The following is a 25,957-nucleotide window of genomic DNA, read 5'->3' as shown; positions in this document are numbered from 1 at the left end:
ATGTAAAATAAGATAATTTAAAGAATTCTCACATTTATGTTGATTCAAACATGTGCTGTTATTTTCCCTGTGAAACAAATGTTATTAGAATTATTGTATTTAAAAATTAGATTGAAATGTTATTAAAAAAATTAAACTTATTTCCTACTTACAATGACCTTTTATAGGCTGTCAAGCTCCAAAAAAGAACACAAAAAACACCCATTTTATAATACTAGTCCATATATCTGTGAGAGAGAGCATCAATGATGAGAGAATTTACATTTTTGGCTGAACTTTTCCAGGTAAGTGGATATGAATGAGTCAGAACTATAAACTCATTTTTGAGAGTCGTACAAATGACGGCACACGCAAAACAAAAGCAATGACACACACCTTTATGATTATTTTAAACTCTTTGACATCTGTTGAATTCCTACTGACTTGTCACTCCTTCCAAGCACACATTCATTTTCCCTTTACAAAACACCCCTGACCTCTGAGTGTTGTCTTTTTTAGTCTTTGACAGCTGCTTGATGCGGCTCCCGTTTAGTCAGCCTGAATTCTTTCTGACTGTATGAGGGGTCTATATTTAGAGGGGTGGGCTTAAATTGCATGGGGTTTGTGTTGGTGCTGTGTGTTATTTCAGCCTCTTACAACTGAGACGGCAAGGCAAGAGGAAGTACCGCATCCTCTTTGAGACCTGCAAACGGTGAGATGGAACCAACGAGTATCAAGGAGGACCTTAGGCTCTTTCAGAGCACTCTGCTCCAGGATGGTTTAAAGGAACTTCTGAAGGAGAACAAGTTTGTGGATTGTATTCTGAAGGTTGGAGATAGGAGTCTTCCCTGCCACAAACTCATAATGGCTGCGTGCAGCCCATACTTCCGAGAGCTGTACTTTACTGAAGACGGTGCTGAGAAGAAAGACTCCAGCAAGGAAGTAGTGCTGGAGAATGTGGATCCCGCCATTATGGAAATGATTGTGAACTATCTCTATTCTGCAGACATCGAAATCACAGATGAAAACGTGCAAGACGTCTTCGCAGTCGCCAACAGGTTTCAGATCCCATCCATTTTCACCGTTTGCGTCAACTATCTCCAAAACAAGCTATCTTTGGGTAACTGCTTGGCCGTCTTCAGAATGGGACTGGTTTTGAACTGCCCAAGGCTCGCTGTGGCCGCCAGGGACTTCATAGCGGAGCGTTTTGAGACTTTGTCCAAGGAAGAGGACTTTCTTGAGTTCAACGCTCCCGAGCTGTTCGCCCTTATCGGGTGCGATTCTCTGAACGTGGAAAAGGAAGAGGTCATATACGAGCTCTTGATGAAATGGGTCCGGAAGAACAAGGAGATCCGGGCGAAAGCTTTGGAAGATGCCTTCGAGCACATCCGCTTCCGACTTTTACCTGAGAAATACTTCAAGGAGAAAGTGGAAAAGGATGACATCATCAAGGCCGACCCTGAGCTCCTCAAAAAGCTGAAAGTCATCAAAGAGGCTTTTGCGGGAAAACTTCCACAGATCAAGGAGGGGGAGAAAGGCGAAGGAGAAGAGGGAGAGAATGAATTGCCGGGTTATCTGAATGACAAGCAACGGTTGGGGATGTTCGCCAGGGATCTCATTCTGATGATAAATGACACGGCAGCTGTGGCCTATGATGCTAATGAAAACGAATGCTTTCTAGCAGCAATAGCAGAGCAGATTCCTCGAAACCATGTTAGCATTACAACAAAGAAGAACCTGCTCTTTGTTGTGGGAGGGCTGTTTGTGGATGAGGACGACGAGGATTCACCATTGCAGAGCTATTTCTATCAGGTTAAGACTCATTTATAAGGGCGATTCACACCAAGGACCATAACTATAAAGTTTTAATAATTATTCTAATTCTATGGGAATAAGGAAGTCCACTCCACAGCTTTAACAACATAGAAGAGCGATAGCCCTATATTTGGAATCATTTTCAGAGCGAATTTTATCCAGCTGATGAACGTTAAAAACGTCAGAAGGAAGGCCTGTTAAAATGAGCGTGAATATTTAAAACTGCAGCCTGCGCTTTAGAACGCTACCGTCCGTTGGTTAATGCTTATATACCATTCTTGATGTGACTGTAAACGGCTTTTCTTTCATTTAAAATGAGAGTTGTCATTCATACTACTCATACTCAGGTCGTTCCAAACCACTGACGTTCTCCTTGACTTGTTACACTAATTAAAGTCTCTTGCATGACATCTAGAATTATTTCCTTTTCCATATTAAATATTCATAATTATCAAAGGAAGTCCAATGAGAATGTTATTTAATCCAATATATATATTTTTGGCCTCACAAATAATAACTTATTCCAGAATTTACAAATGTACATTTACAAAAATAATAAAACAATATAACAATAATGACAGATAATGTTATATACATTTAAAAAATATATAAATAATGAAACAATAATATGATGAAAAAAAATAATATTACATTTTAGTTTTAGTAATGCTTTTTTATTATTCATTTTATGAAATTTCATTTTGAATTATGTTTGTACATCAAGTTAAACTAAATGAAAATTAGCATTTATTTTATTTTTTATTTCAGTTGTTTATTTTACTTAAAGTAACAAAAATGTTAAGAATGACTCTGGATTAACACTGTGATGTAAAAAACCCACTTTTGCATTCTTTACTGGTTTGGAATGAGGGTTAGTAAATGATGACAAGGTGAACTATACATTTAATTGCATGACTTCATATTTCTAGTAAGTGGTTTTAGGTTAAAAGCAAAGGCCCAGATCAGATAATACCTAGCATCAGTAACTCGTAAAATGAGTTATTTACAATTGTAAATCATCCATTTTCTTCAGCTGGACAGTCATTCTCCAAACTGGATTGCCCTGCCACCAATGCCATCGCCCAGGTGTCTGTTCGCCATGGGGGAGTTTGAAAACTTTTTGTTTGCAGTTGCTGGTAAAGATCTGCAGACCAGCATGTCTCTGGACTCAGTGCTGTGCTATGATATTGAGTAAGTATATTCTGCATTTTCTGCTGCATGCATAAAACCAAATATAGGTTAATCATGCTTTGCTTTATTCGTCAGTAAGATGAAGTGGCTGGAGACCAAAAAACTGCCCTTAAGAATTCATGGTCACAGTGTGATCTCACAGAACGGACTAGTTTACTGCATAGGTGGAAAGACGGATGAAAAGTAAGTCAGATTTAAATTAAGATTAGATCAAATACAAAATAAAAGCCTGAGATGAGGCTTCATTGCTTGTTTTCATTGTGTAATAGTAAAACCATCAACAAGATGTTTGCGTACAATCACAAGAAGTCAGAATGGAAAGAGCTGGCAGCCATGAAGACTCCCAGGTCCATGTTTGGAGCAGCCGTCCACAAAGGAAAGATCGTTGTGGTTGGAGGAGTCAATGAAGATGGCCTTTTAGCCTCTTGTGAAGCATATGACTTTGCAACAAACAAGTACGTACTGATCACTAAAAGTAGTTTGCAAATTCTGTAATTTTTTAGCTATCTTTTGCAATACTGACATCATGTCATAACATTTAATACCACAAAACATCACAGAATTCAGCAAATCTATCGATGATGACACTTACTGATTTGAGCTGTTTTCCCTCCAAAGTCCAAAATGATTTCACTTTCCTGGAGGATGTCAGACAGGAACTGGCTTTTGTTAAAGGGATATAGACTGACACGATTGAAAAATAATATCCCAGCGACAATTTTTGGTTCCCAGAACGTTCTTTTATCAGGTTTTTTTTTTTGGTTAGCCATGAAAGTTTTCTTAACAGAAATAGAATGTTCGTTTGTGGTTTGTAAAACGTTATTCTAATGTTATTTTAACGTTCCCCTAACATTTAACTTCCCAGAACGCTCCCCAAACCCCTTTAAACCTATATAATTACCCCGCTGTAATCTTATTTTTTGAGAAATTATTAAATAATAACCTAAAAATAACCATTCAGGAATATTCTGTATAAGTTATTTTATATGTGATTAAAAAATAACCACTGAGCAACATTCTGGGAACGTTAATTTAGGGTAGCAAAAATAATAACCTAAAAATAACCATTATTGAACGTTGTGTATAAGATAATACTAACATTATAGGCAAACGTTCTGTGTTTGCTGGAATTAAGGGACAGAGGAAAACCCTATAAAATAATCACAAATTAGAGAAAGAAAAATGGAACAAAAACTGTATTTTGTTTTAATTACATAATTAGTAGTTAAATTATCTGAAAGGTTTGCAATATTGTGGCGGTATTCATCCTATATTATGGTATTCATCTCCATATGGCAGAAGTTACAATACAAATCTATCAGAATCAGTTAAAACCATGTTGTTTTCCCCAATAGATGGGAGGCATTCTCTGAGTTTGCCCAGGAGAGAAGCTCAGTGAATGTGGTCAGTTCTGCTGGTGTGCTGTATGCGGTGGGCGGCTTCACTGTGAAGGAGAACGATGACAAACAGTGTGTCCCATCAGAAATCACAGACATCTGGCAGTAAGTGTTCTGCTTGACACAGCAATAGTCTATCGGAATTATATTCATCTTAAAGCAATTGCACAACTGTTTTCAACATTGATAAGAAATGTTTCCTGAACAGAAAATCAGTAGCCAGACGAATTTAGCCCCGCCCACAACATTTGAGTTCTGGAAATTCATATTCTGAATAGGATTTAGTATGACAACATCAGGCTAGCAAATCAGCATCTTAAAATGATTTGAGACATGATACATTTATATTATTAGAATGATTTCTGAATGATCATGTGACACTGAAGACTGGAGTAATGATGCTGAAAAATCAGTTTTGATCACAGGAATAAATTACATTTTAAATTCTAAAAGAAAATGGCCATGGTGAGCATATTAAATGTTCCAAAAATCATACTGACACCACACTTTAAAATGGCAGTTTAAAATCACAAAAAAACAATTATGATTTGTGACCCTGGACCACAAAACCAGTCATAAGTTGCAAATTATAAATTACAAATTATAAATTTTTCTTTTATGCCAAAAATCATTAGGTTATGAAGTAAAGATCATGTTCCATGAAGATATTTTGTAAATATCCTTCCATATATATATATATATACTATCAGTAATATGCATTGCTAAGGACTTCATTTGGACAACTTTTAAAGGCAATTTTATCAATATTTAGATGTGATGCATGTCATTTTAACAATATGTATGTTTTGCACCCTCAGAAAAAAAAGTATCCTTATGGTGGTCCAGTGTCACATTTTGTCAAGTGTATTTAGACTTTTAACTAGTATTGAATCTTTCTAACTAAAACGTTTTACTCTTTTTTTTAACAGGTATGAAGAGGACAAGAAACAGTGGGCTGGAATGATACAAGAGATGCGATACGCTGCCGGTGCCTCCTGTGTTTCTATGAGACTAAATGCAGCAAAGATGCCTAAACTTTAAATCATCATCACTGTTATAGTTTACAGCCAATAACAAACTGTAACTATAAGTAGCATAAACCACAACAAAAATGATATCCAACATTAAATTAAAATTGAAACTATTTACTATTTAACTCTTTCCCCGCCAACATTTTTTCTTTTCATTTTCACAAAACATTCATGGATTTATGTAATATTTGCGTTATATAAATATCTGAACCTATAATATTTCAAAAGAAAGAACAGTGAAAACATGGATTGCTGGAAGATTTTGTCAATGGTGGGGAAGGAGTTAATGCACATTCCCAGTAGTTGTACATTTCAAACAAAATGTAACAAAACTTTCCTTTTAGAGGGATGATTTGTAATGTCAATCACGGAGGTAAAACGGTAGCAAATGATGTTTCATGTTGACTTTAAGCATAAAAATGACCTGAAATATAGATTCATGTTGGGTTCTGTTGTAAAATGTGGTGGAGTTAAGGAAAACATGTATACAAAGGATGTCAAAATTAAATTTACTTTGTTTTTTCCATATACATCTCTTTTCTCTTTTATATAAAATGCATAATAAATACATATTAAAAGGCAAACAGGTATGCATTTCTTCCTTGTGAAAGAAAATAGTTGCATTGAGTCCCAGAGTTATATCTTCATTATTTATTACAAAATGATCAATTCATATAAAATTGCAGTGCCAACTTGCAGCTCAAATGAAGGATAACCTGATGTTCAATCCTAGTATCTCCCGGTGATTGCACGGCATGTTTTAATGTCCACTGTTTTAAGAAAAGTTTCGATAATGTCTCAGGGTAACTCTGTAAATATTTTTTTCCTCAGATATTCTTTCCATGCATCCTCTGTGGAAAGCTCCATAGAGTTCCATTCAAAGTGGGGAATCTGCAGAAATCAGCGAAGGACACAGTTTTGTCATGAAGATAGTATAGTACGCATGTCATTAGAAATATTTGGTCTTTCTACTGACCTGTATTACATGATATCCTAAAATCTCCAGATGTCTTTTCTTCATCATGGCCTCCCCTTTCATGTGCCGGGAATTTTTGCAGAAGGATTTGGAGTCCAAGAAATCCAAGACGATGCTAGAGAGATGAAGTAGCATGGAGGATTATATTCATCTGAATCTTACGTGTTGTTTTGCACACTGAAGCGTGACGTACCGGCGAGCTCCTGGAAGAAGCGCCGTCCTCTCTCTGTCTGCCGATCCAGATCCAGACTGCCAGTGAACGTTTCCGTTCTCACTGATCTGCAGCCGGCTCGGCTCGCTGTACGGTACCGGATGAAGATGCCGATCCAGCACCAGTTCAAAATCTGGTGACCAACACATTACAGTTTGTAAAATGAAACAATTAAGAAAATAGAAAAAATATATAGTATTTTTCAGTTAAAACAAATGACTAAAATAAAAATACAGGGAGTGCAGAATTATTAGGCAAGTTGTATTTTTGAGGATTAATTTTATTATAGAACAACAACCATGTTCTCAATGAACACAAAAAACTCATTAATATCAAAGGTGAATATTTTTTGGAAGTTTTAGTTTTTAGTTTTAGCTATTTTAGGGGGATATCTGTGTGTGCAGGTGACTATTACTGTGCATAATTATTAGGCAACTTAACAAAAAACAAATTTATACCCATTTCAATTATTTATTTTTACCAGTAAAACCAATATAACATCTCAACATTCACAAATATACATTTCTGACATTCAAAAACCAAACAAAAACAAATCAGTGACCAATATAGCCACCTTTCTTTGCAAAGACACTCAAAAGCCTGCCATCCATGGATTCTGTCAGTGTTTTGATCTGTTCACCATCAACATTGCGTGCAGCAGCAACCACAGCCTCCCAGACACTGTTCAGAGAGGTGTACTGTTTTCCCTCCTTGTAAATCGCACATTTGATGACGGACCACAGGTTCTCAATGGGGTTCAGATCAGGTGAACAAGGAGGCCATATCATTAGATTTTCTTCTTTTATACCCTTTCTTGCCAGCCACGCTGTGGAGTACTTGGACGCGTGTTGTGAAGCATTGTCCTGCATGAAAATCATGTTTTTCTTGAAGGATGCAGACTTCTTCCTGTACCACTGCTTGAAGAAGGTGTCTTCCAGAAACTGGCAGTAGGACTGGGAGTTGAGCTTGACTCCATCCTCAACCCGAAAAGGCCCCACAAGCTCATCTTTGATGATACCAGCCCAAACCAGTACTCCACCTCCACCTTGCTGGTGTCTGAGTCGGACTGGAGCTCTCTGCCCTTTACCAATCCAGCCACGGGCCCATCCATCTGGCCCATCAAGACTCACTCTCATTTCATCAGTCCATAAAACCTTAGAAAAATCAGTCTTGAGATATTTCTTGGCCCAGTCTTGACGTTTCAGCTTGTGTGTCTTGTTCAGTGGTGGTCGACTTTCTGCCTTTCTTACCTTGGCCATGTCTCTGAGTATTGCACACCTTGTGCTTTTGGGCACTCCAGTGATGTTGCAGCTCTGAAATATGGCCAAACTGGTGGCAAGTGGCATCTTGGCAGCGGCACGCTTGACTTTTCTCAGTTCACAGGCAGTTATTTTGCGCCTTGGTTTTTCCACACGCTTCTTGCGACCCTGTTGACTATTTTGAATGAATGGCTTGATTGTTCGATGATCACGCTTCAGAAGCTTGGCTATTTTAAGACTGCTGCATCCCTCTGCAATATATCTCACTATTTTTGACTTTTCTGAGCCTGTCAAGTCCTTCTTTTGACCCATTTTGCCAAAGGAAAGGAAGTTGCCTAATAATTATGCACGCCTGATATAGGGTGTTGATGTCATTAGACCACACCCCTTCTCATTACAGAGATGCACATCACCTAATATGCTTAATTGGTAGTAGGCTTTCCAGCCTATACAGCTTGGAGAAAGACAACATGCATAACGAGGATGAAGTGGTCAAAATACTCATTTGCCTAATAATTCTGCACTCCCTGTATTTTGAGTTAAAATACATGTCAGACCTAAAGAAAATTATTCTCCCTTTATAATTATATAAAAGCCAAAACTGATGTCTGGAGGGGGTATTTGTTTTTAATGACCCTGCAACTTGAATTAAACCATCAAATTATGGTATTAAATATTTTAAATATGAGAGAACAACAAATTACTAAACTTGTTTAAGGTATCTGAGTGCACAGAAAAACAAAAGCATACACTCACTAAAACATTTATATTCTGTTGATTCTCTCTTGGTTTTGCATGTATTCATAATTACTTTGTGTGACAGCCTGACCAAAAATGATGTCTGCACAATTTGGCATGTTGGGCAATTCTTACAAATAAAACAATTTCCCCCTAAGTACATCAACACAATCTGCTTGCAATGTTTTTTTTTTTTTAATAATATCTGAATAAAGGGTGACGATGTCAATTTTCCTATAGGCCACGTGCTTTTACATCAACAATGTTGGGAATTAATATTTCACACCTTATGTTTCTGAGTGACTTATTTTGATTGTAATTAAATTGTAATTTTTGTCAATAATAATAAAAAAAAAAAACTGTAACCATAGACTAGCTATTTTAGATAAGGATTTTGAGAAGAATTTGTGATGAAAAGGAAGTCAAATTGGGTCAATTTTGACAGCACTATAACATGCCACTGAAAACCAGTCAAGCACTAATCAAAATGATCTGTTTTAAAGCTAGTTTAAAACTCACCGACGGTATAGAAGTATGGAGTTATCACGCCGACTTTAGCACAACTGATCCCACCGAGGACGTCTCCGAGCATCTTATGGACCTGCTGCTGAAGTGGACTAATGGAGCCGCTGGCTGCAGTGAGAATAACATGCTTCAATTACCTTTAACCAGATTTTTTCAATTAAAAAAGTTAGTTCTTACATTAAACATTTAAATCTATTTGACCACAACTGTTGCTTGGTTGAAACAATGCTTCCTTTGATTGAAAAAAATCCATATTATTAAAAAATATTTAAAATAAAATATGTCAAATATTTCACATTTTGATCAAATAAATGCAGGATTGTTGAGCAAAACATAAAAATAAATCTTCATGACCCCAAACTTTTGAACAGTAGTGTGCAAATGTCATCAAATGGCTTAAAAACTATTTTAGCTATATGGACCAGCCATTATTAATATTAATGTGTAACAAGCACAAATGCTTTCAGAACTGCTCTCCAACTCCAGTATTTCTACAATGCAGACGGATCCGTGTTGTGCTCACCTCTCTTATGCAGCTGTTGACAGTAGCGCTCATGAAACCAGGGCACCTGGAACTCAGGGCACTCCAGACACACAGCCCGATTCAGCTCCATCAGACGGAGACGTATGCGCATGTTCAGAGCATCCGGCAAGGCTGTCAACAGTGGGGGGAAAAAAACACACTTGTAGAGTGACAGCCGCACTTAGAGGAACTGTATGTAAGAAATGTATTTGAATTGATCATAAAATTGCCCTGATATGTCACTAGACATTAAGAAATCATGTTCATTTCAAATACTTATATCACTGACAACAGTAGTCTAGTCAGGATATTGTCATTTAAATGTTGTTGTTGCAGCCCTCAACTGATGTTGATGTTTTTGCCTGAAGTTCCACCCTCCACCTATCGACCAATCACGAGTCAGTAGTGTTTGGACATCCGGGTTGCCAGATCTGCTCTAGTTACCACAACTGCAGCTACAATGGTTCCTGCCGCCTATCTGGCAACCTCGAGTCAGGGGGGAGGGGGAGAAGGGATAGTGATTGCACTACCAGTTTTGGCCACAATCTTACATACACCTTTAAATACAGGAATGAGTCGTTCTGTGTGTGTACACATATCCCTACTGTTAATTTTTGGAACGGGTCCTTTCGGTTAGGTGACTAAACATGCACTAAATGAATGTTGTTTTTAACAACTGCACTTGTGGAATGAAATATCTAACTCAGAGTTTCCCCCCTAGGATAGGATGTACAATTCCAGTGACAAAAAAGCAACTTGTTACGTTCTGCGATTTTAAAGGTCCCGTTTTTCATGTGTTTTTGAAGCCTTGATTATGTTTACAGTGTGCAAAATAACATGAGCTCATGTTTCGCGTGTAAAAAAGTATTTTTCCACACAATTATCTTATCTGTACAGCGCTGTTTTCTCTGTCCTAAAAACGGCCTGATGATTTCCTTGTTCTGTGAAGTCCCTCCTTCAGAAATACGTAACGAGTTCTGATTGGGCCAGCGCTTTCCGTGTTGTGATTGGACAGCAGCTTAGCGCACTTTGCCCGGAAAGGTCCCGCCTCTTACCATAACGGGGAGATGCAAGCGCCGAATGTGCGCTCTTCTCCATATGGGAGTGGAACAAGACCACGCCCCCTTTTTTGCATGTTCTTGTGGGCGGAGGGTTAGTCAACAATGGTTCTAGTGACGTCATTACATCCCTGCACTCACCCATCATTACTCAGCACTCACCCATCTGGACAAAAAGGACTCATATGTCAGAATGCTGTTCATAGACTTCAGTTCAGCATTCAACACTATCATCCCTCAACAGCTCATCTACAAACTGATCCAGCTGGGGCTCAACACTTCGCTGTGCAACTGGCTGTTGGACTTTCTGACTGGAAGACCTCAGGCAGTACAGGTCGGCAACAACACATCCAGCACCATCACACTGAACACTGGGGCCCCCCAAGGATGTGTGCTGAGCCCCCTCCTCTTCACTCTGCTCACCCATGACTGCACACCATCACATAGCTCCAACCTCTTTATCAAGTTTGCAGATGACACGACTGTGGTGGGTCTCATTAGCAAAAAAGATGAGACTAACTACAGGAGTGAGGTGAGCCGCCTGGCCAAGTGGTGCAGTGACAACAATCTGTCTCTGAACGTGGAGAAGACGAAGGAGATTATTGTTGACTTCAGGAGAGCACACACTCAGCACATTCCTCTGACCATCAACGGTGCGACTGTGGAGAGAGTGAGCAGCACCAAGTTCCTGGGTGTGCACATCACAGAGGACCTCTCCTGGACTGAAAAAACCGCAGCACTGGCCAAGAAATCACAACAGCGTCTCTACTTCCTCCGCAAACTGAGGAGAGCCAGAGCCCCACCCCCCATCATGCACACCTTCTACAGAGGCACCATCGAGAGCATTCTGTCGAGCTGCATCACTGTGTGGTATGGCGCCTGCAACGCGTCCTGCCGAAAGACTCTGCAACGCATAGTGAGAGCAGCCGAGAAGATCATTGGTGTCTCTCTCCCCTCCCTCCAGGACTTTTATGGTACACGTCTCACCCGCAAAGCCCTCTGCATCACAGGTGATCCCACTCACCAATCACACAGCTTTTTCAGCCTGCTACCATCAGGGAGGAGACTGCGGAGTCTCCAGGCCAGGACCAGCAGACTGAAGGACAGCTTCATCCACCAGGCCGTCAGGAAGCTGAACTCCCTCCCGATTCTGCCCCCCCCCCCCCCCCCCCGCTTCTTCTGCTGGCACCACTGAACTATGAACCCCCCCACTACTTATATGATGACATGCACTAGTCACTTGTGCAGCATTCTCTGCTCACTACCTCATTCCGCATGGACCTGACGTCATTCCACTACCTCATCAGTCAGTTAAATAACTGCTCTTTATCACTTGTCACTTTAATCAGACATATGATATTTAATAAGTTGCACTAAAAACTTCACTGCACTGTTGTTCACTTCACTGATTTGCACTATATCTGTTATTTGCCTTGCGCTGCTTTATTTAACTCTATTTTAAATTTTATAATATGTCTTTTTTTATCATTCCCTTATTGTATAGTTATACTCACCTTTTATATTTTATATTTGATCTAGTTATTTTGTAGGCTTTAATGTGAATGTCATCTGTATGCACCGGGGTCTGAGAGTAACGCAATTTCGATTCTCTGTATGTATGTACTGTACATGTGGAAATTGACAATAAAGCAGACTTGAACTTGAACTTGAACACTTCCTGCTGTAGTCCAAACCGGCCGTTCGCTGTAGGCTTTGAAAGGGAACTTCTGTTAAATAAAATATCTCGCTTGGCATTGAACTTTGAGGTTTGATTTTACAGGTATTATTTATGCTCTAACAGCAACATTACACACTAACTAAAGTTTGAAAGATGGGATCGCGAAGAACGGGACCTTTAACTAAAGCTTTCATTCATGGCCATTTATGCAGATTTCTCTTTCAGACCTTTAAGTTACATGTTATAATATCATCTTTAAAATTTACATACTTTCCAGATGGGCATCCAACTTTGCAAGAAAGTCCACGTTGAAAATCTCTCTGATCACCTCCTCTGGGAAATAATCAGCCAAAGCCAGTGCGTACGCCAAGAGAACCAGCAGGTGAGGGTCAAAGGAACCTGTCTCAATCAGCAAAAACAGGTTGGAATTTACGGCTTGAAGTTTGGAAACAAATTATTCATAGATGGACAGTAGAAGGATCTTACTAATATATGGTGTAAAATGTCGAATGCAGGCATCAAAAAACTCCTCCGCCATTGGTGGGTCATAATTTAGCACAGCAAAAGGCAGCAAAGTGGCATATGTTGCAGAGTAATGAGTCTGATCGGAAGAGACAGACATACACTTATTTTAGAACAGATCGTTCTAATGTATTTGGCTTATTAATAATAAGAAGAAATGTTTATTGAGCAGCAAATTAGCATTTGCTCATCTGTGCTGAAATCTTCATATGTTATCACTGATGTATTTTTCTCTACAGTGAAATTAATGATATTTCTAAAGGACATTTTTATAAAATAAATTTTGAGCACCAGAATTTGAATAATACTTACATTGGTGACAAGTGTTGTTATTGTTAACTAAAACTATTCAACAGAATTTTATTTAATTAAAATAAAACGAAAATAAAATATAAACAATAGATGAAAAACTATAAATGTTAATTGCCAACAAACTGAAAAGTTTAATTATTTCACTAAAGTACTAAAATGACTAAAACTGAAATAAAAAGTTGAAGTTAAATAAAAATAAAACAAACTAAAATAAAGGAGGCTGAAAATATAAGCTAATTCAAAATATTAATACAAATTATACATACACAATACTAAAACATTATAAAAACAAATATACAAAATAATAAAAATAATAAAATAAAATAAAAATAAAATAAATAAAAACACTTTGTGATAATCGTGATAAACTACCATATAATAGTTTTAGGTAAGATAAAAATATCAGTACTTTCATCAGTAAGATGAAAATCAGTACTTTTATTCAACATTATTACATTAAATTGATTAAAGTGAAAATGCATTCAAACGACTCCCACCTTGTCTATATTTTCAATCGTCATACTAGCGATGCGGTCCAGCAGCGCGGCACAGTAGTAGTTAGTCCTGGTCAGATAAACGGCCACCTCATGCAGGTTAGTCCAGGATAGCTGGTCAAGCAGTCTCTGCAAGGTGAGCATAGACTCCTCCAGCAGCATCTCATCAAACCACTCCCCGGACAGGTACTTCACTTCCTCCAGCACCACGTCCAGATGCTCCAACCTGTGCAGCCGATCCCGTCCGCAGCGGTTCAGGGTCTGGAGCAGGCGAACGTATTTGTTGGAGGTGTTGTGCCGGTACGATGGGTCGTTGCGAATCCACTTGGCGACGACTACGGCGTAAGTGTTGAGGTCGTTCAGGTTGCACTGCGGGAGCACGGCTTCCACCCGGGAAAGGACGCCCTCGTCAAGATGGCGGGAAGGAAGCATGGACAGAACCCTGGTGAGCATGGTCACCTCGTACGGGTACACACTGCCCTGCAGGAAACTATGAGTGACGATCAAGTGAAAGATATAAACATAAATTTGTTAAATAAGATACTTCAATAGTGCTTATCCTTTATTTTAACATTATATAATGCATGTGCTAAAATGAACTAACAACGGGCATTGTATTTTCTACAGAATTTATTAGTCTGTTAGTAAATAACAATACAATTATATATAGTTCATGTTAGTATAAAGTGCATTACCTAATGTAAGAGATACAACATTTGATTAAAAAATAAATTAGTAAATGTTGAAATTAATATGAATAGATTCTGTTAGAAGCAGGGGCGTAACTACAGACAGTGCAGGCAGTGCAGCCGCACTGGGGCCCGTGCGGCAGGGGGGCCCGCAGCGCACACGGGCCCATGCCCACATTGCAAACTGGCCCATGGCGACAAAGTGACTCCGCAGAATATTGTGACACTCACATTTCAAATGAAAAGCACTGGTTTCAGATTTCACACGGCTGTCGCGCTCTACCGTCACGCTTAGGATATACTGACGTGACCACCTTTTTCATCAGAGCATGTGAGCGGAGCACAGTTGCGTGACGCTCGATCCGCTAGATATTCCGCTCTATGCCAGTGAGCTTCACAATTCACTATAAAATGTGAATTATTTGATTTAAATCTAGCGATTTCAAGTTTTCTTTAGGCGTATGTTTCATGTTTGTCATGTATTCACCGAGTTTCAGATTCTCGCAGATAGAAAGCGCACCTTTTTTATTTATTTTACTAAAGCACAAAGTTTTGTTGTTATGTGAGTGTACACAAATAAAAGTGGACAATTAATATTTATAATTATGTCTCACATTTATCTGTATGGCCAAAAATTACGGAGTATTGCGAGTTATAGGCTATCCCCCGTCATGACTCGTGAGGGGGAAAAAACAGCCGATAGGCCTACGTGCGTTCTTCAGCCAGAGGGTTAAAGAAACCGTAGCCTATTTAGTTTCATATTTATGTTTAAATAATAGCCCATTATATAATTTATTATTATTATTAATAATTATTTTAATTAGGGATGCATCAAATATTCGGGCGAAAATGGACCATGTGCATTCTCTCGGTGCATTCTTGGCCGAAAGACTTTCATCACCGAAACAATACGTCCGAAATGTGGGCTTCGTCCCGTTTTTTAGCCTGTCTCTCCAATCCGTAGCGGCTCTGAGCAGAGCGCAGCGCACGTCAGAAGCAGAGGCGTGTGTGTGTGTGTGTGTGTGTGTAAATCGTCATTGGTCTGTCACCGCTCGTCAATGTCAAAATATTTGATAAAACCAATCAAATCAGAGAAGGCGGGCTTTATGGTCACACAGAAACTGCTGAGGCTGAGCGCAAATTTTTTTTTAGGAGCGCAACTCGACGTCAAGTAAATGCAGCTAAACTAAACATTCATGTTTGACAGCTGCTGCTTTAAGTCAGAAATGTTAATCAAAAGAAAAAAATATTTAGGCGAATGAATAAACTTGTTGTGTCTAATTTTTAGACATTTTTAACTGGAAATATGCCTATGTGATTCATAATGTAGGCCTAATTAACGAACAAGAAATATTAACAAAGCCATTTTCATCAGATTAGGCATAAGATTAATAATAAATGTGTATATATTGTAAATTAATATAATTCTATTTTTAACATTCAATAAATATATATATTTTTTTTTTAACTCAGCTTTTTCAGCCTGTATTGGGCATAAGATTAGTATTGAATGTGTTCATATTGTGATTTTAATAAACTTAAAACTTTGATAAATAGTAAATTAAGTAAGTAGATTATCTTAAAAGAACTTCTTAAAATGCTCATATGTAGATCATAGAAATCAAAATTTTCTCAGGGGAGCATGTTAGAACCCCCTAACATTTGGGATCTTGGTGATTATAAACCTGCCTACATTATTGGGTATGATTAATGCATGTACAGTATGGCCATGCAGTAAGGTGTTAATATTTGCTTTATAAGTAATGATAAACAGCCAATATCTTAGGGGTATGCATGTTTGTAAGCTATTAGTTAATAGCGCAATTTGGACCCTGAACTAAATAGTGTTAACATTTTTTCTACAGGCCTAACCTCACTGGGGGCTGAGCCCCCCTAAAATGATAATCATAGAAACACCCCTGATTTTCACCATCATCACCCGCGTGTAGTGCCAGAAGACGCGAATGAGAACATCTGTCTCTGTGCACTCATCCCGAAAGCGCGCAGTCTCACAGCGCGCAAATAGAGTTCTCTTTCAAGTCTTGCGTTTGAACGGACAAACCCACAAAAAAAGTAGCCTATGTCAACATGTCCATCTTGATGAGTCTCTAGTAATATTGTTATCTACTTTTTTTGGCCTTCAGAACATCTTAAAATACACATATGTAGATCCTAGAAATCTACATTTTCTCAGGGGAGCATGCCCCCGAACCCCCCTAAATAACTCTCATCTGGAATCTTACTGATTATAAAAGAGTGTCTTTTTTATGATTAAGGGATGTAGGCCCTACGGTGACACAGAATAAGCCATTAATATTTGATTTGTAAATAATAATAAACAACCGATATCCTGATATAGAAATGAAACCTGACCCTAAAGTGTTACATATGCTTTGTTGGGGGGGGGGGGCTAACTGCTTAGCCTGCACTGGGGCCCATCATTAGTAAGTTACGCCACTGGTTAGAAGTATTCTTCATTGTTAGTTCATGTTAATTAATTTAGTTAACACAAATGTTAAAAGTGTTACCATAATAGTACAACATGACTTTATATTATTTATACACTACTGTCAATAAGCTATAAAAAAATAACAGTTTTATTTGGCAAAGAGACATTTATATTATTAGAATGATTTCTGAAGGATCATGTGACACTGAAGACTGGAGTAATGATGCTGAAAATTCAGCTTTGATCACAGGAATACATTATTTTACTTTTAAAATATATTTCACATAAAAAAAATATTTTAAAGGTGCACTATGTAGTATTTTTGCAGTAAAATATTCAAAAACCACTAGGCCAGTGTTATATATTTTGTTCAGTTGAGTACCTGCAATATCCCAGATGTTTCCAACTATTTGTAAATTGTGAGAAAATTGCTATTTTAACTAAGAACAGGGACATTTCAGCATTGCATTTGAGGGAGTCGCCTGTCAATTGCGTCATATCTGCGCTACCCTCGGTTTCGGCTTTTATTTGGCAGGAGCGCTTTACTCTTAGCAGTGTGAACAAGTGAACGCACGGAGTAACGTCATAACATCGTTTTAAACACACTTAAATGTATCTAATATGATAAACAGAGCAGCATTACCTCATAATCATAACCGGAAGAGCGGATCTGTGCAGGCGCCCGGCGACTGTGTCCCGTCCCTTCATAATAAAAGTCTCGGTATTCATGAGGCGGGTATTTGTTTAACAATCGCTCCAGCAGCTTTGCTCAGGTCCATAACACTCGGTCCTGCTCTGCTTTAGACTACAGTAACGTTAATAACCGCATGCATGAACGTGATTTCTGCCAGAGTCCTATTTTCCACCGGCTGTGATGAGAAGACCACATCTCCCAAGATGCTGCGCTCACACTTTGCATCATTAAACTACGCATTTGTTTTGAATAGGCGCCATCCAGTGGACGGAAAGTTCCATAGTGCACCTTTAAGTCTAATATTTTAAATTGTAATAATATTTTGCAATATTAACTTTTTTTTTAATTAATGGAACTTTGGTGAGTAAAATAAACTTCTTTCAAAAACATAAAAAAAAAAAAAAAAAAAAAAATTTTTTTTAATCACACTGATCGTTACGAAATGATCCAAAACGAAATGATGAGAAATTAGAGAATTTTACAATCTGTGTGAACTGTCCTAACCAGAGAGAACTAATTGCCCTCTCTCTGGTTTATGAAACTCACTGCAGCAGTTTGGCTTTCAGTCTGGTGAAGATCTCGGGATTCTGGCAGTGGAGCAGGATGAGAGATTGAGTAATTCGAGCAATTTCCACTGGCCGATACGTCTCCAGATTCTTGAAGAGTATTGCTGCCATCCTGTCAGAAAAGACATGGTAAGGTCATTTGACCCAAAAATGATGCACCTCTTGATGGAAATAAATGTTGTAAAGTTATTTCCATCAAGAGGTACATCATTTTTGTTAAAGATGTAGTATTGACAACATAAGAGCCCAGCACTCCGTAAAGTCTCCTCCAGCACATCCCAAAGACTTTCAATAAATTTAAGCTCCAATTCATGAGTGAGAATGAGTCTTCATGCTCCCTCCCAACCATTCTTGCAGTTTGAGCAGATAAATCTTGACATTGCATCACATGGTTTTTTAAGAAATGAAAAGCTAAACACTCCAGGGTTTAGGGTTAGAACTGTTGCCAAACATGAAGCATGCTAGAAACATAATTATCACTGCAATAATGATCCAATCATTTCTTAAGCATTTGCCTATTTAAATACAAACAGCAACTTTTTTTTGGGTCAGGCAGTGTGTGTGTGTGTGTGTGTGTGTGTGTGTGTGTGTGTGTGTGTGTGTGTGTGTGTGTGTGTGTGTGTGTGTGTGTGTGTGTGTGTGTGTGTGTGTTCAAAAAGTGCACTTTTTATGCATATGTGTATATATACACATCTGTTTATACACAATACCATTCAAAAGTTTGATATCATAAAAAAATTGTTTACATTTTTAACATCTCTTATTCTTACCAAAGCTGCATTTATTTAAACAAAATATAGTAAAAACAGTAATATTTGGAAAAATAATAAGCTTAAAATGTAATTTATTTCTATGATAGCAAAGCTGAATTTCAGCATCATTAGTCCTTTTGTAACAATATAAATGTCTTTATTGTCACTTTGATCAATTTAATGCATCTTTACTGAAAAATGTTTATATATATTTAAAAAAAAACACTGACCCCAAACTTTTGAACCATAGTGTACCATTAAACAAAATTAGTGCAGTAACATAAGAATTGAATCACGCCACCTAACCCTAACTGTGATAATTATTTGTCTGTGAGGTTCTGAGATGTGGCAATGCAGATTACTCGTCTTACTTGTTTATCAACTGAAGGTTCCTGCAATGAATCTCATCCATCGTCTCCACCACTACTAAAGCCTGCTGGGGATTTAGCTCATCAGCCAATAGCAGCGCAGTACTCTCTAACCTGGAAAACCAATCAAACAAATCAATAGATGGCCTGGTGGTTCATGGCATGAAACACTTTAAATGAAATCCCTATAGAAAAAATGACAGGGAAAATACAGTCACTGTAGCAATCCTTTATACAGACACCTAAGGACAGAACTAAGGTCCAAAGTCAACAATATATAAATATATGTGTCCCTGGACCTCAAAAAACAGTTATAAGGTCAATTGATTGAAACTGAATACTGAATAAATAAGCTTTCCATTGATGTATTGTTTGTCAGGACAATATTTGACAGAGATAAAACTATTTGAAAATCTGGAATCTGAGGGTGCAATAAAGTCTAAATATTGAGAAAATCACCTTTAAAGTTGTCCAAATGATGTCTTTAGCAATGGATATTACTACTAATAATACATTTTATATATTTACAGTAGGAAATTTACAAAATATCTTCATGGAAACTTGATTTTTACTTAATATATTAATGATTCTTGGCATTGTAGCGACTCAGGCGAATCAAACACACAATCGCCAGTTACATTTAACAAATATGTTTTGAATGCTTTGTGCTTAGTAACAGACCTTCCCCCAACACAACAGAGAAAGATTCTCCGTTACCCTGGAAACCATCTGATAAGAAGTTTTATGGCCCAAAAGAATTTGGCCACATGAAAAGTTCCATACACAGAGAGTTAAAGTTTGTAAGACACACGCTTTTAACTCAAATTATAGACAAACCATCTATAAATGAACATGCACCCCAGGACATTATATGTAAACACATAACTGTCTTGTAAAATGTTTCTTCTGTATGGTATTTTGCATCTTTTTGTCTTTGTCTTAACAATTTACTAATTCAGGTAACCTCATATATGCATGCTCCTTGACTCATGCCTACTCAATCATGGGGTAGAAACAATGTAAGTTTATTTTAAATGCTTGTATTTCTGTATAAGAATGTATCTCTGCTTTAATATCTCCCAGCCATAAGGTGTTTGATATCTAAATATTCCTATTTCTTTGACTTACTCAACGATGCACCAAATGGGATTATGAAATGTATCATTAATATGTTTAGCAAACTTGGGAGTAAAACCATACAAAATCAACACCCCTTTACGACACCTCAGAAACATGCAAAGTAGGTCGTAAACCAAGACAAAGAGAACTTTTCCCGCTCAGAATTCACCCTCTGGATTGGGTAGACTACCCAGAAGGGGGCGTGGATTAATTGTCTTAAAAGACCAGTGGAGACCACAATCGCTCCTCTTCTGAAAATCTCTTACTTCGCTTCTCTTCTCTCTCTGGCGGAACCAACGCCACGGTGCCTGGCCTTAAGCCAGGCCACCAATGCAGGCCCCAGCTCTTCCTCTCTTCCCCTCTTCCCTGGTTCTCCTCGCTTCCCTACTGAGTCATCAACTTACTAGCCCCAAGGGCATTCTTCAGAAGGAGGACACAGAGCGTCTCTGAGAAAGCAACCAGCCGCTCCCTCTCGACCTCGGGAAGAACCGCCGGACACGCAGGGCATTTGAACTCGGAACACACGCACACACGCGAGAAGCCATAACTAGAGCAAGTATTCTTATCTTCCAAATTCAAACTGCTGTTAAGAGGGTGTGTTATTTTCCCGTTGGGACAAGTTAACTCCGTGAAGGTTGTATTTGATGAACTGAAGGAAAGCTGCTTCTTATCCCTAATTCTTTGTCCCATCTCTTTCTTTCTCTCTTTTATCTCTCTCTAATTTCAGTCTATTCATTATTCTCTTTTATGTATTCTTTCGTTAATATCTATATTTCTACTCTCTTGATGCATATTTAGTGTGTACTTTCTGTGTGAATCGTAGTGTTATTTTTAGTCTGTGTTTATTAAACCTCCAAAAGACATTTAATGAGTTGGGTCTGTTGTTCTCCCACATACACAAAGTCAATGAAACTTGTGATCTAACGTTACCTAACTGCTTATGCTACTATGTTAGTAAATTAAACTGTATGACCATTTGAAATATTGAACTTGTCCTGATCAGTAAAGTTAATGTTTCTTATGCGCTCGTAAAGCAGTAATCCCTTTATTGAGAATTGATTTGAAAAGTCTATAACTAATTTGCAGGACAAACTTAGTAGGATAATTTCAAGCAATTCCGTAAAGGGTTACTTGTATTTAATTAAACAATTTTCCCTATCGGAAAATTTTAATACGTAATGAACGACTAGCAAATTATATTCATAAATTCATGAATATTGAATATTAAATCCCTTTTGAGTTAATTATTCCCCGAGACATTAAACTCATAAGTCATTGTCATTACAGCATAAAAGTAAAATCGATTACTTTGATCCATACAATATATTGTTGGATATTGCCACAAATATACCCTTGCGACTTATTACTGGTTTTGTGCTCCAGGGTCACATATGAGAAATAAAGTCAGAAATACTGTAACCTAGCATTTGCACAGAATTGTGAGATAAAAGTATACCTTATTTTTATTTGATGGCAGAAGTAAGCTTCCATATTATATACAGTGGGGCAAAAAAAAAGTGTTATTATTTAATACTTATTTTCCACCATAATTTGCAAATAAATTCTTTAAAAATCAGACAATGTGATTTTCTGGATTTTTTTGTTGAAGTGTACCCGTAATGAAAATTACAGAGCTCTCATCTTTTTAAGTGGGATAACTTGCACAATTGGTGGCTGACTAAATATTTGTTTACCCCACTGTAGATAACACTGATATAAAACAATAGTAATTAAACAAATAAGGGATACTTTCCCTAGCTTACCCTTCTCTGACACCTTGCCCTGCCATTGGTCCAAGAGAAGCAAAGAGTTTGGTAAAGGTGGCAGGATCAGTGCTCGTGTCCACCAACTCTACGAGTCTCTGTTTCGCAGCCAGTCGGAAATCACAGTTATTGTACTGCATCGACTGATACAGTCCCAGAATGATGCTGATGTGCTCTGTGTCCAGATGGGCGACGTTCTGCAGGAGAAGCTGGTTGCATTTCTCCAGCAGGGGTCGGTGGAAATACCTGGTGTTTCGGAGGAACTGCACCACCCTTCTGGGGTTGTTGAAGTGAAACCGGTCCATTTTGTCCAAAAGGGTGTCTGCTTTTTTAAGCAGTGCATCCCGCAGTTGTGGCGACACCAGGGCAAAAATACTGATCATTAAGGGTGTGAGCACTCTGGAAAGATGGAGGAGGTACATAGATGTGTAAATACATTTATTTCCGGGTGCACTACACTTTTAAGGTGCTTGTTGGTTAAAAACAAACCTGGCGTCTTGAATGGAGTCCAGTCTCTGACTCACTATTTGAGTAATCTGACCCATCAGAGGGCTGTGCTGCAGGAACTGATCACTCAGACAAACCGCAAACTTTGAAAGTGTTGTCATCTGGAATCTTTATGGCACAGAAAGCACACTTTTATGGGACATTTATGGGCGCTGAGCCATATTTTGCTGCTTGTAATCATTTCTATTGAACATTGCTGCTCATTTCATAAAATTATACTTTTTAAAACATTGTTGCTCCACATCACATCTGCAAGAGTGCTCAGTCAGGTTCCAGGATTTAAAAAAAAAAATCACATTCATTTTCTCCATAGAGGATTTATTTTAAACAATATCTTATACATTTTTAAAGACAGACCTAATCAGATCTTCAAAGCTGTTAATCGATGGTATAGAATATATTAATTTACACACGCACACACACACACTTTTTAATAAAAATATATTGTATTTTACATTTATTTATTTTATATATGTGAATTCAATTTTTTATATATATTTTATGTTTATTTATATAGAATATATGTCTATTTTGAGAATATTTTATCATTGTATTTATATATGTGCATATATTTATTTAATTTCCCTTAAAGGATTAGCACTTACATTTAATGCAATGTATGCGCATATACGTACACATACAACACATATACACACCTGTAAATCAATAGAGTAATATTTTTCAATCCTTTTATTTCAATTATGTCATTTGCAATGTACCTTTTTCTTTCTGTTAAATTTTCCAATACTTTTCTGCTTGAAATCAAAGTTTTAAATGTTGTGATTCACCTCATAGCTGAATGGTTTGGTTTATAACTTTTTAACAAAGACTTTTTAAAATCCCTATGGAAAAAAGGAATGTGACAAATACTTCCAGAACCATGGTTGCTGAAAAAGTAGATGGGCACTGTTGCTCATGTCACTGAAATCACCAAACTCTCACTGAAGTGGTTGAATTTATGAGCTCTGTCATGTACCTCTCCAGTCTGTTCCAAGCCTCTGTCACCAACTGCTGCACAAGAGAGTCGTGATGTTCTACTTTAAGCCTGCAAAACAAGACAAATGCAGTTAAAATAGGGCTAGATTCCCAAAGATTTAATTAGGAGACCATATATACAGTGTAGTTTAGACAGCAGCTCTGTTCCAGAACCTAAAGAGATGCCTAGAAAAGGAGCATCCTATCTGCAATATAACCTCAGTGACCTTATTCCAAACTTCTGACCGGTAGTGTTTAATAACTTAAAACATTATCTAGCTAGGCTACACACTAGGTTACGTAACAGAGCTTTCACTTCATGCTGTACCTGAGCACATCATAAAGCATTTCCACCACTGAACTGTCATCCATGAGGCTGATCTTGTTTTCAGCCAGAACTCGAAGCGTCATGAACTGCGGGTGATTCTGGACGAACTCAAATGTCCTGAGCATCTGCGGCCGCTCCCTTTGAAACTGCCACAGCAGTCCAATAGCACAGCTCACATGGTTGACGGACAGCTTGGCTTTGTTCCGGCCCACCACGTCGAACAGCTGGTCCTCCGCAGAGCTCGTCTGGAGCTGGTCTAGAAGCTGGTCTCGGCTGACGACTCCACTGTGAAACAGCCTTCGGGAACATACCCGAAGCGATCGGAGCCGAAACATGGCAGAGGACGACGCCGTCAGGAGTCACTCCACATACTAGAGAGAGCAGGCGCACCGGAGAATCAGATCAAGTTTTGCCCATCTCAGCTAGAGCGCCGCTGTTATTAAAGCAAAAGAGAGAAATATCAAACACTAAGACATTATAAATTGCATGCAAATTGTCCACTCAAAATATTATGCTCATTAAAATCTTTTTCATGTAACAATTTTTTTTAATTTTAACTAGTGGACCTCACTGTACATTCTGCATTTATTTCAGCTCCTACAGAAAGCAATTAAAACTGCAATCCACTGTATTCTTTTAGTAAATTCATAATAACTACTATAAATATATAGGGTATATTATTATTTATATTTTTTATTATCTATGTATTATATTTAATGTTGCAGAATTGAAAATATATGTGTGTGAGTTTACTGGAAGTCATATATGCTATATGAGAGACAAACACATTCATAAATAACAATATATCATGTCATAATATATCACAATACAAAAAATGCAACAATATGTATCATGGATAGTGACAATATGTATTGTGCATAATATCAATAATAAAATAATAAAATAAGAATTACACCCCTAATATATATTATATAATATATATAATAAAGGATGACCAGTTAATTATATATAATATAATTATAATAATAACATTTTTTAATTATTTTTATTATTTAAATTATAAAAATATATTTTTTATATATATATATATATATATATATATATATATATATATATATATATATATATATATATATATATATATATTCAGCAAGGATGTGTTAAATTGATTTAAAAAAAAAGGGATTTATACTGTTAGAAAAGATATATATTTTAAATAAATGCTATTCTTTTTACATTTTTATTTATCAATGAATCCTATAAAAAGTATTACAGGTTTCAAAAAATATTAAGCAACATAACTATTTCCAACATTGATGATAACTGATATATATATATATATATATATATATATATATATATATATATATATATATACATATAAATGTGCATGAATGCAATGCATGTCATCTGTTTTATTATCATGAATAATCTCAAATCAAGTCTCTTGCTTTGCCTTAGCACTAAGTTAATACATTTTCATTTTGACATCACTTTAGACACTCGTCTAATCACTCCTAGAAAGTCAACTAACAAACATATACTTAAAAGTTAATTCTTAACACCAAAAGTCAGATCCAGCTGACAGCAGCAGATGTGTTGGACAGGATAATGTGCTATATGAATAAACCTGAATAAGAGAGCTTCACAGTACCTTCTTCAAGCTGCCATGCCATAACACATATGTAACACACAGCATGAGTGTCCTGTGCTGCTGCAGAACACGTGTTAGAGGACAGATGTGGTCAGAGAGGCTTACAGCCCCAGAGGTGCACACTACGGCTCGTATATTTCACACAGATGCTTAACGTGCATGTAAGAACAATGTTTTATCAACCAAGTGAACAGAAAAGGGAGAAATGAGGCTGTCATGGTCAATGCTCTTACTGGCTTCCTGTTTAATGAAGCGCACAGCCAAAAGTCACGGTGTGTGTCAAAATAAAAGTCTCACCATGTGATATAAGATTCACATTTATTGGACAAGAAAAGAGTGAAACCATAATGAATATAAATGATATAAACATGTATTAATTATTAAAATATTAATGAAATAATTACACAAGTAAATCATTATCAT

The 25,957-nt window shown here is 37.4% G+C and overlaps 2 protein-coding genes across 2 annotated transcripts; one reads left to right on the top strand and one right to left on the bottom strand.

Moving 5' to 3' along the window:
- The first annotated feature begins 575 nt into the window (after nt 1-575).
- On the top strand, nt 576-5,773 carry klhl41a (kelch-like family member 41a). The gene is made up of 6 exons (XM_067444517.1): nt 576-1,791; nt 2,828-2,985; nt 3,061-3,168; nt 3,255-3,440; nt 4,341-4,487; nt 5,312-5,773. The coding sequence occupies exons 1-6, from the start codon at nt 697-699 to the stop codon at nt 5,421-5,423; spliced, it is 1,806 nt and encodes a 601-aa protein (XP_067300618.1). The 5' UTR covers nt 576-696; the 3' UTR covers nt 5,424-5,773.
- A 135-nt stretch (nt 5,774-5,908) lies between these two features.
- fastkd1 (FAST kinase domains 1) lies at nt 5,909-25,773 on the bottom strand. The gene is made up of 15 exons (XM_067444515.1): nt 25,535-25,773; nt 23,920-24,352; nt 23,593-23,661; nt 22,599-22,724; nt 22,110-22,508; nt 19,231-19,341; nt 18,088-18,219; nt 13,713-14,199; nt 12,868-12,982; nt 12,652-12,780; nt 9,646-9,777; nt 9,117-9,230; nt 6,583-6,733; nt 6,390-6,504; nt 5,909-6,304 (listed from the first exon to the last, which is right to left on the bottom strand). The coding sequence occupies exons 2-15, from the start codon at nt 24,252-24,254 to the stop codon at nt 6,212-6,214; spliced, it is 2,508 nt and encodes an 835-aa protein (XP_067300616.1). The 5' UTR covers nt 24,255-24,352; nt 25,535-25,773; the 3' UTR covers nt 5,909-6,211.
- Between the last annotated feature and the right edge of the window lie 184 nt (nt 25,774-25,957).

Source organism: Pseudorasbora parva, chromosome 5, assembly GCF_024679245.1.
Source record: "Pseudorasbora parva isolate DD20220531a chromosome 5, ASM2467924v1, whole genome shotgun sequence".
Taxonomy (NCBI): Eukaryota; Metazoa; Chordata; class Actinopteri; order Cypriniformes; family Gobionidae; genus Pseudorasbora; species Pseudorasbora parva.
Note: the sequence above shows the minus strand (reverse complement) of the source record. Positions and strands in the feature narration are given on the sequence as shown.

Excerpts from the sequence above, each read along its gene's own strand:
- fastkd1 (XM_067444515.1), bottom strand. The coding sequence starts at position 24,254 with ATGTTTCGGCTCCGATCGCTTCGGGTATGTTCCCGAAGGCTGTTTCAC. Across the intron at positions 22,509-22,598 it reads GACTCCATTCAAGACGCCAG|AGTGCTCACACCCTTAATGA; the intron begins GTTTGTTTTTAA and ends CCATCTTTCCAG. Across the intron at positions 9,778-12,651 it reads GTTGGATGCCCATCTGGAAA|CCTTGCCGGATGCTCTGAAC; the intron begins GTATGTAAATTT and ends CACTGTTGACAG.
- klhl41a (XM_067444517.1), top strand. The coding sequence starts at position 697 with ATGGAACCAACGAGTATCAAGGAGGACCTTAGGCTCTTTCAGAGCACT. Across the intron at positions 3,441-4,340 it reads TATGACTTTGCAACAAACAA|ATGGGAGGCATTCTCTGAGT; the intron begins GTACGTACTGAT and ends TTTCCCCAATAG. Across the intron at positions 4,488-5,311 it reads GAAATCACAGACATCTGGCA|GTATGAAGAGGACAAGAAAC; the intron begins GTAAGTGTTCTG and ends TTTTTTTAACAG.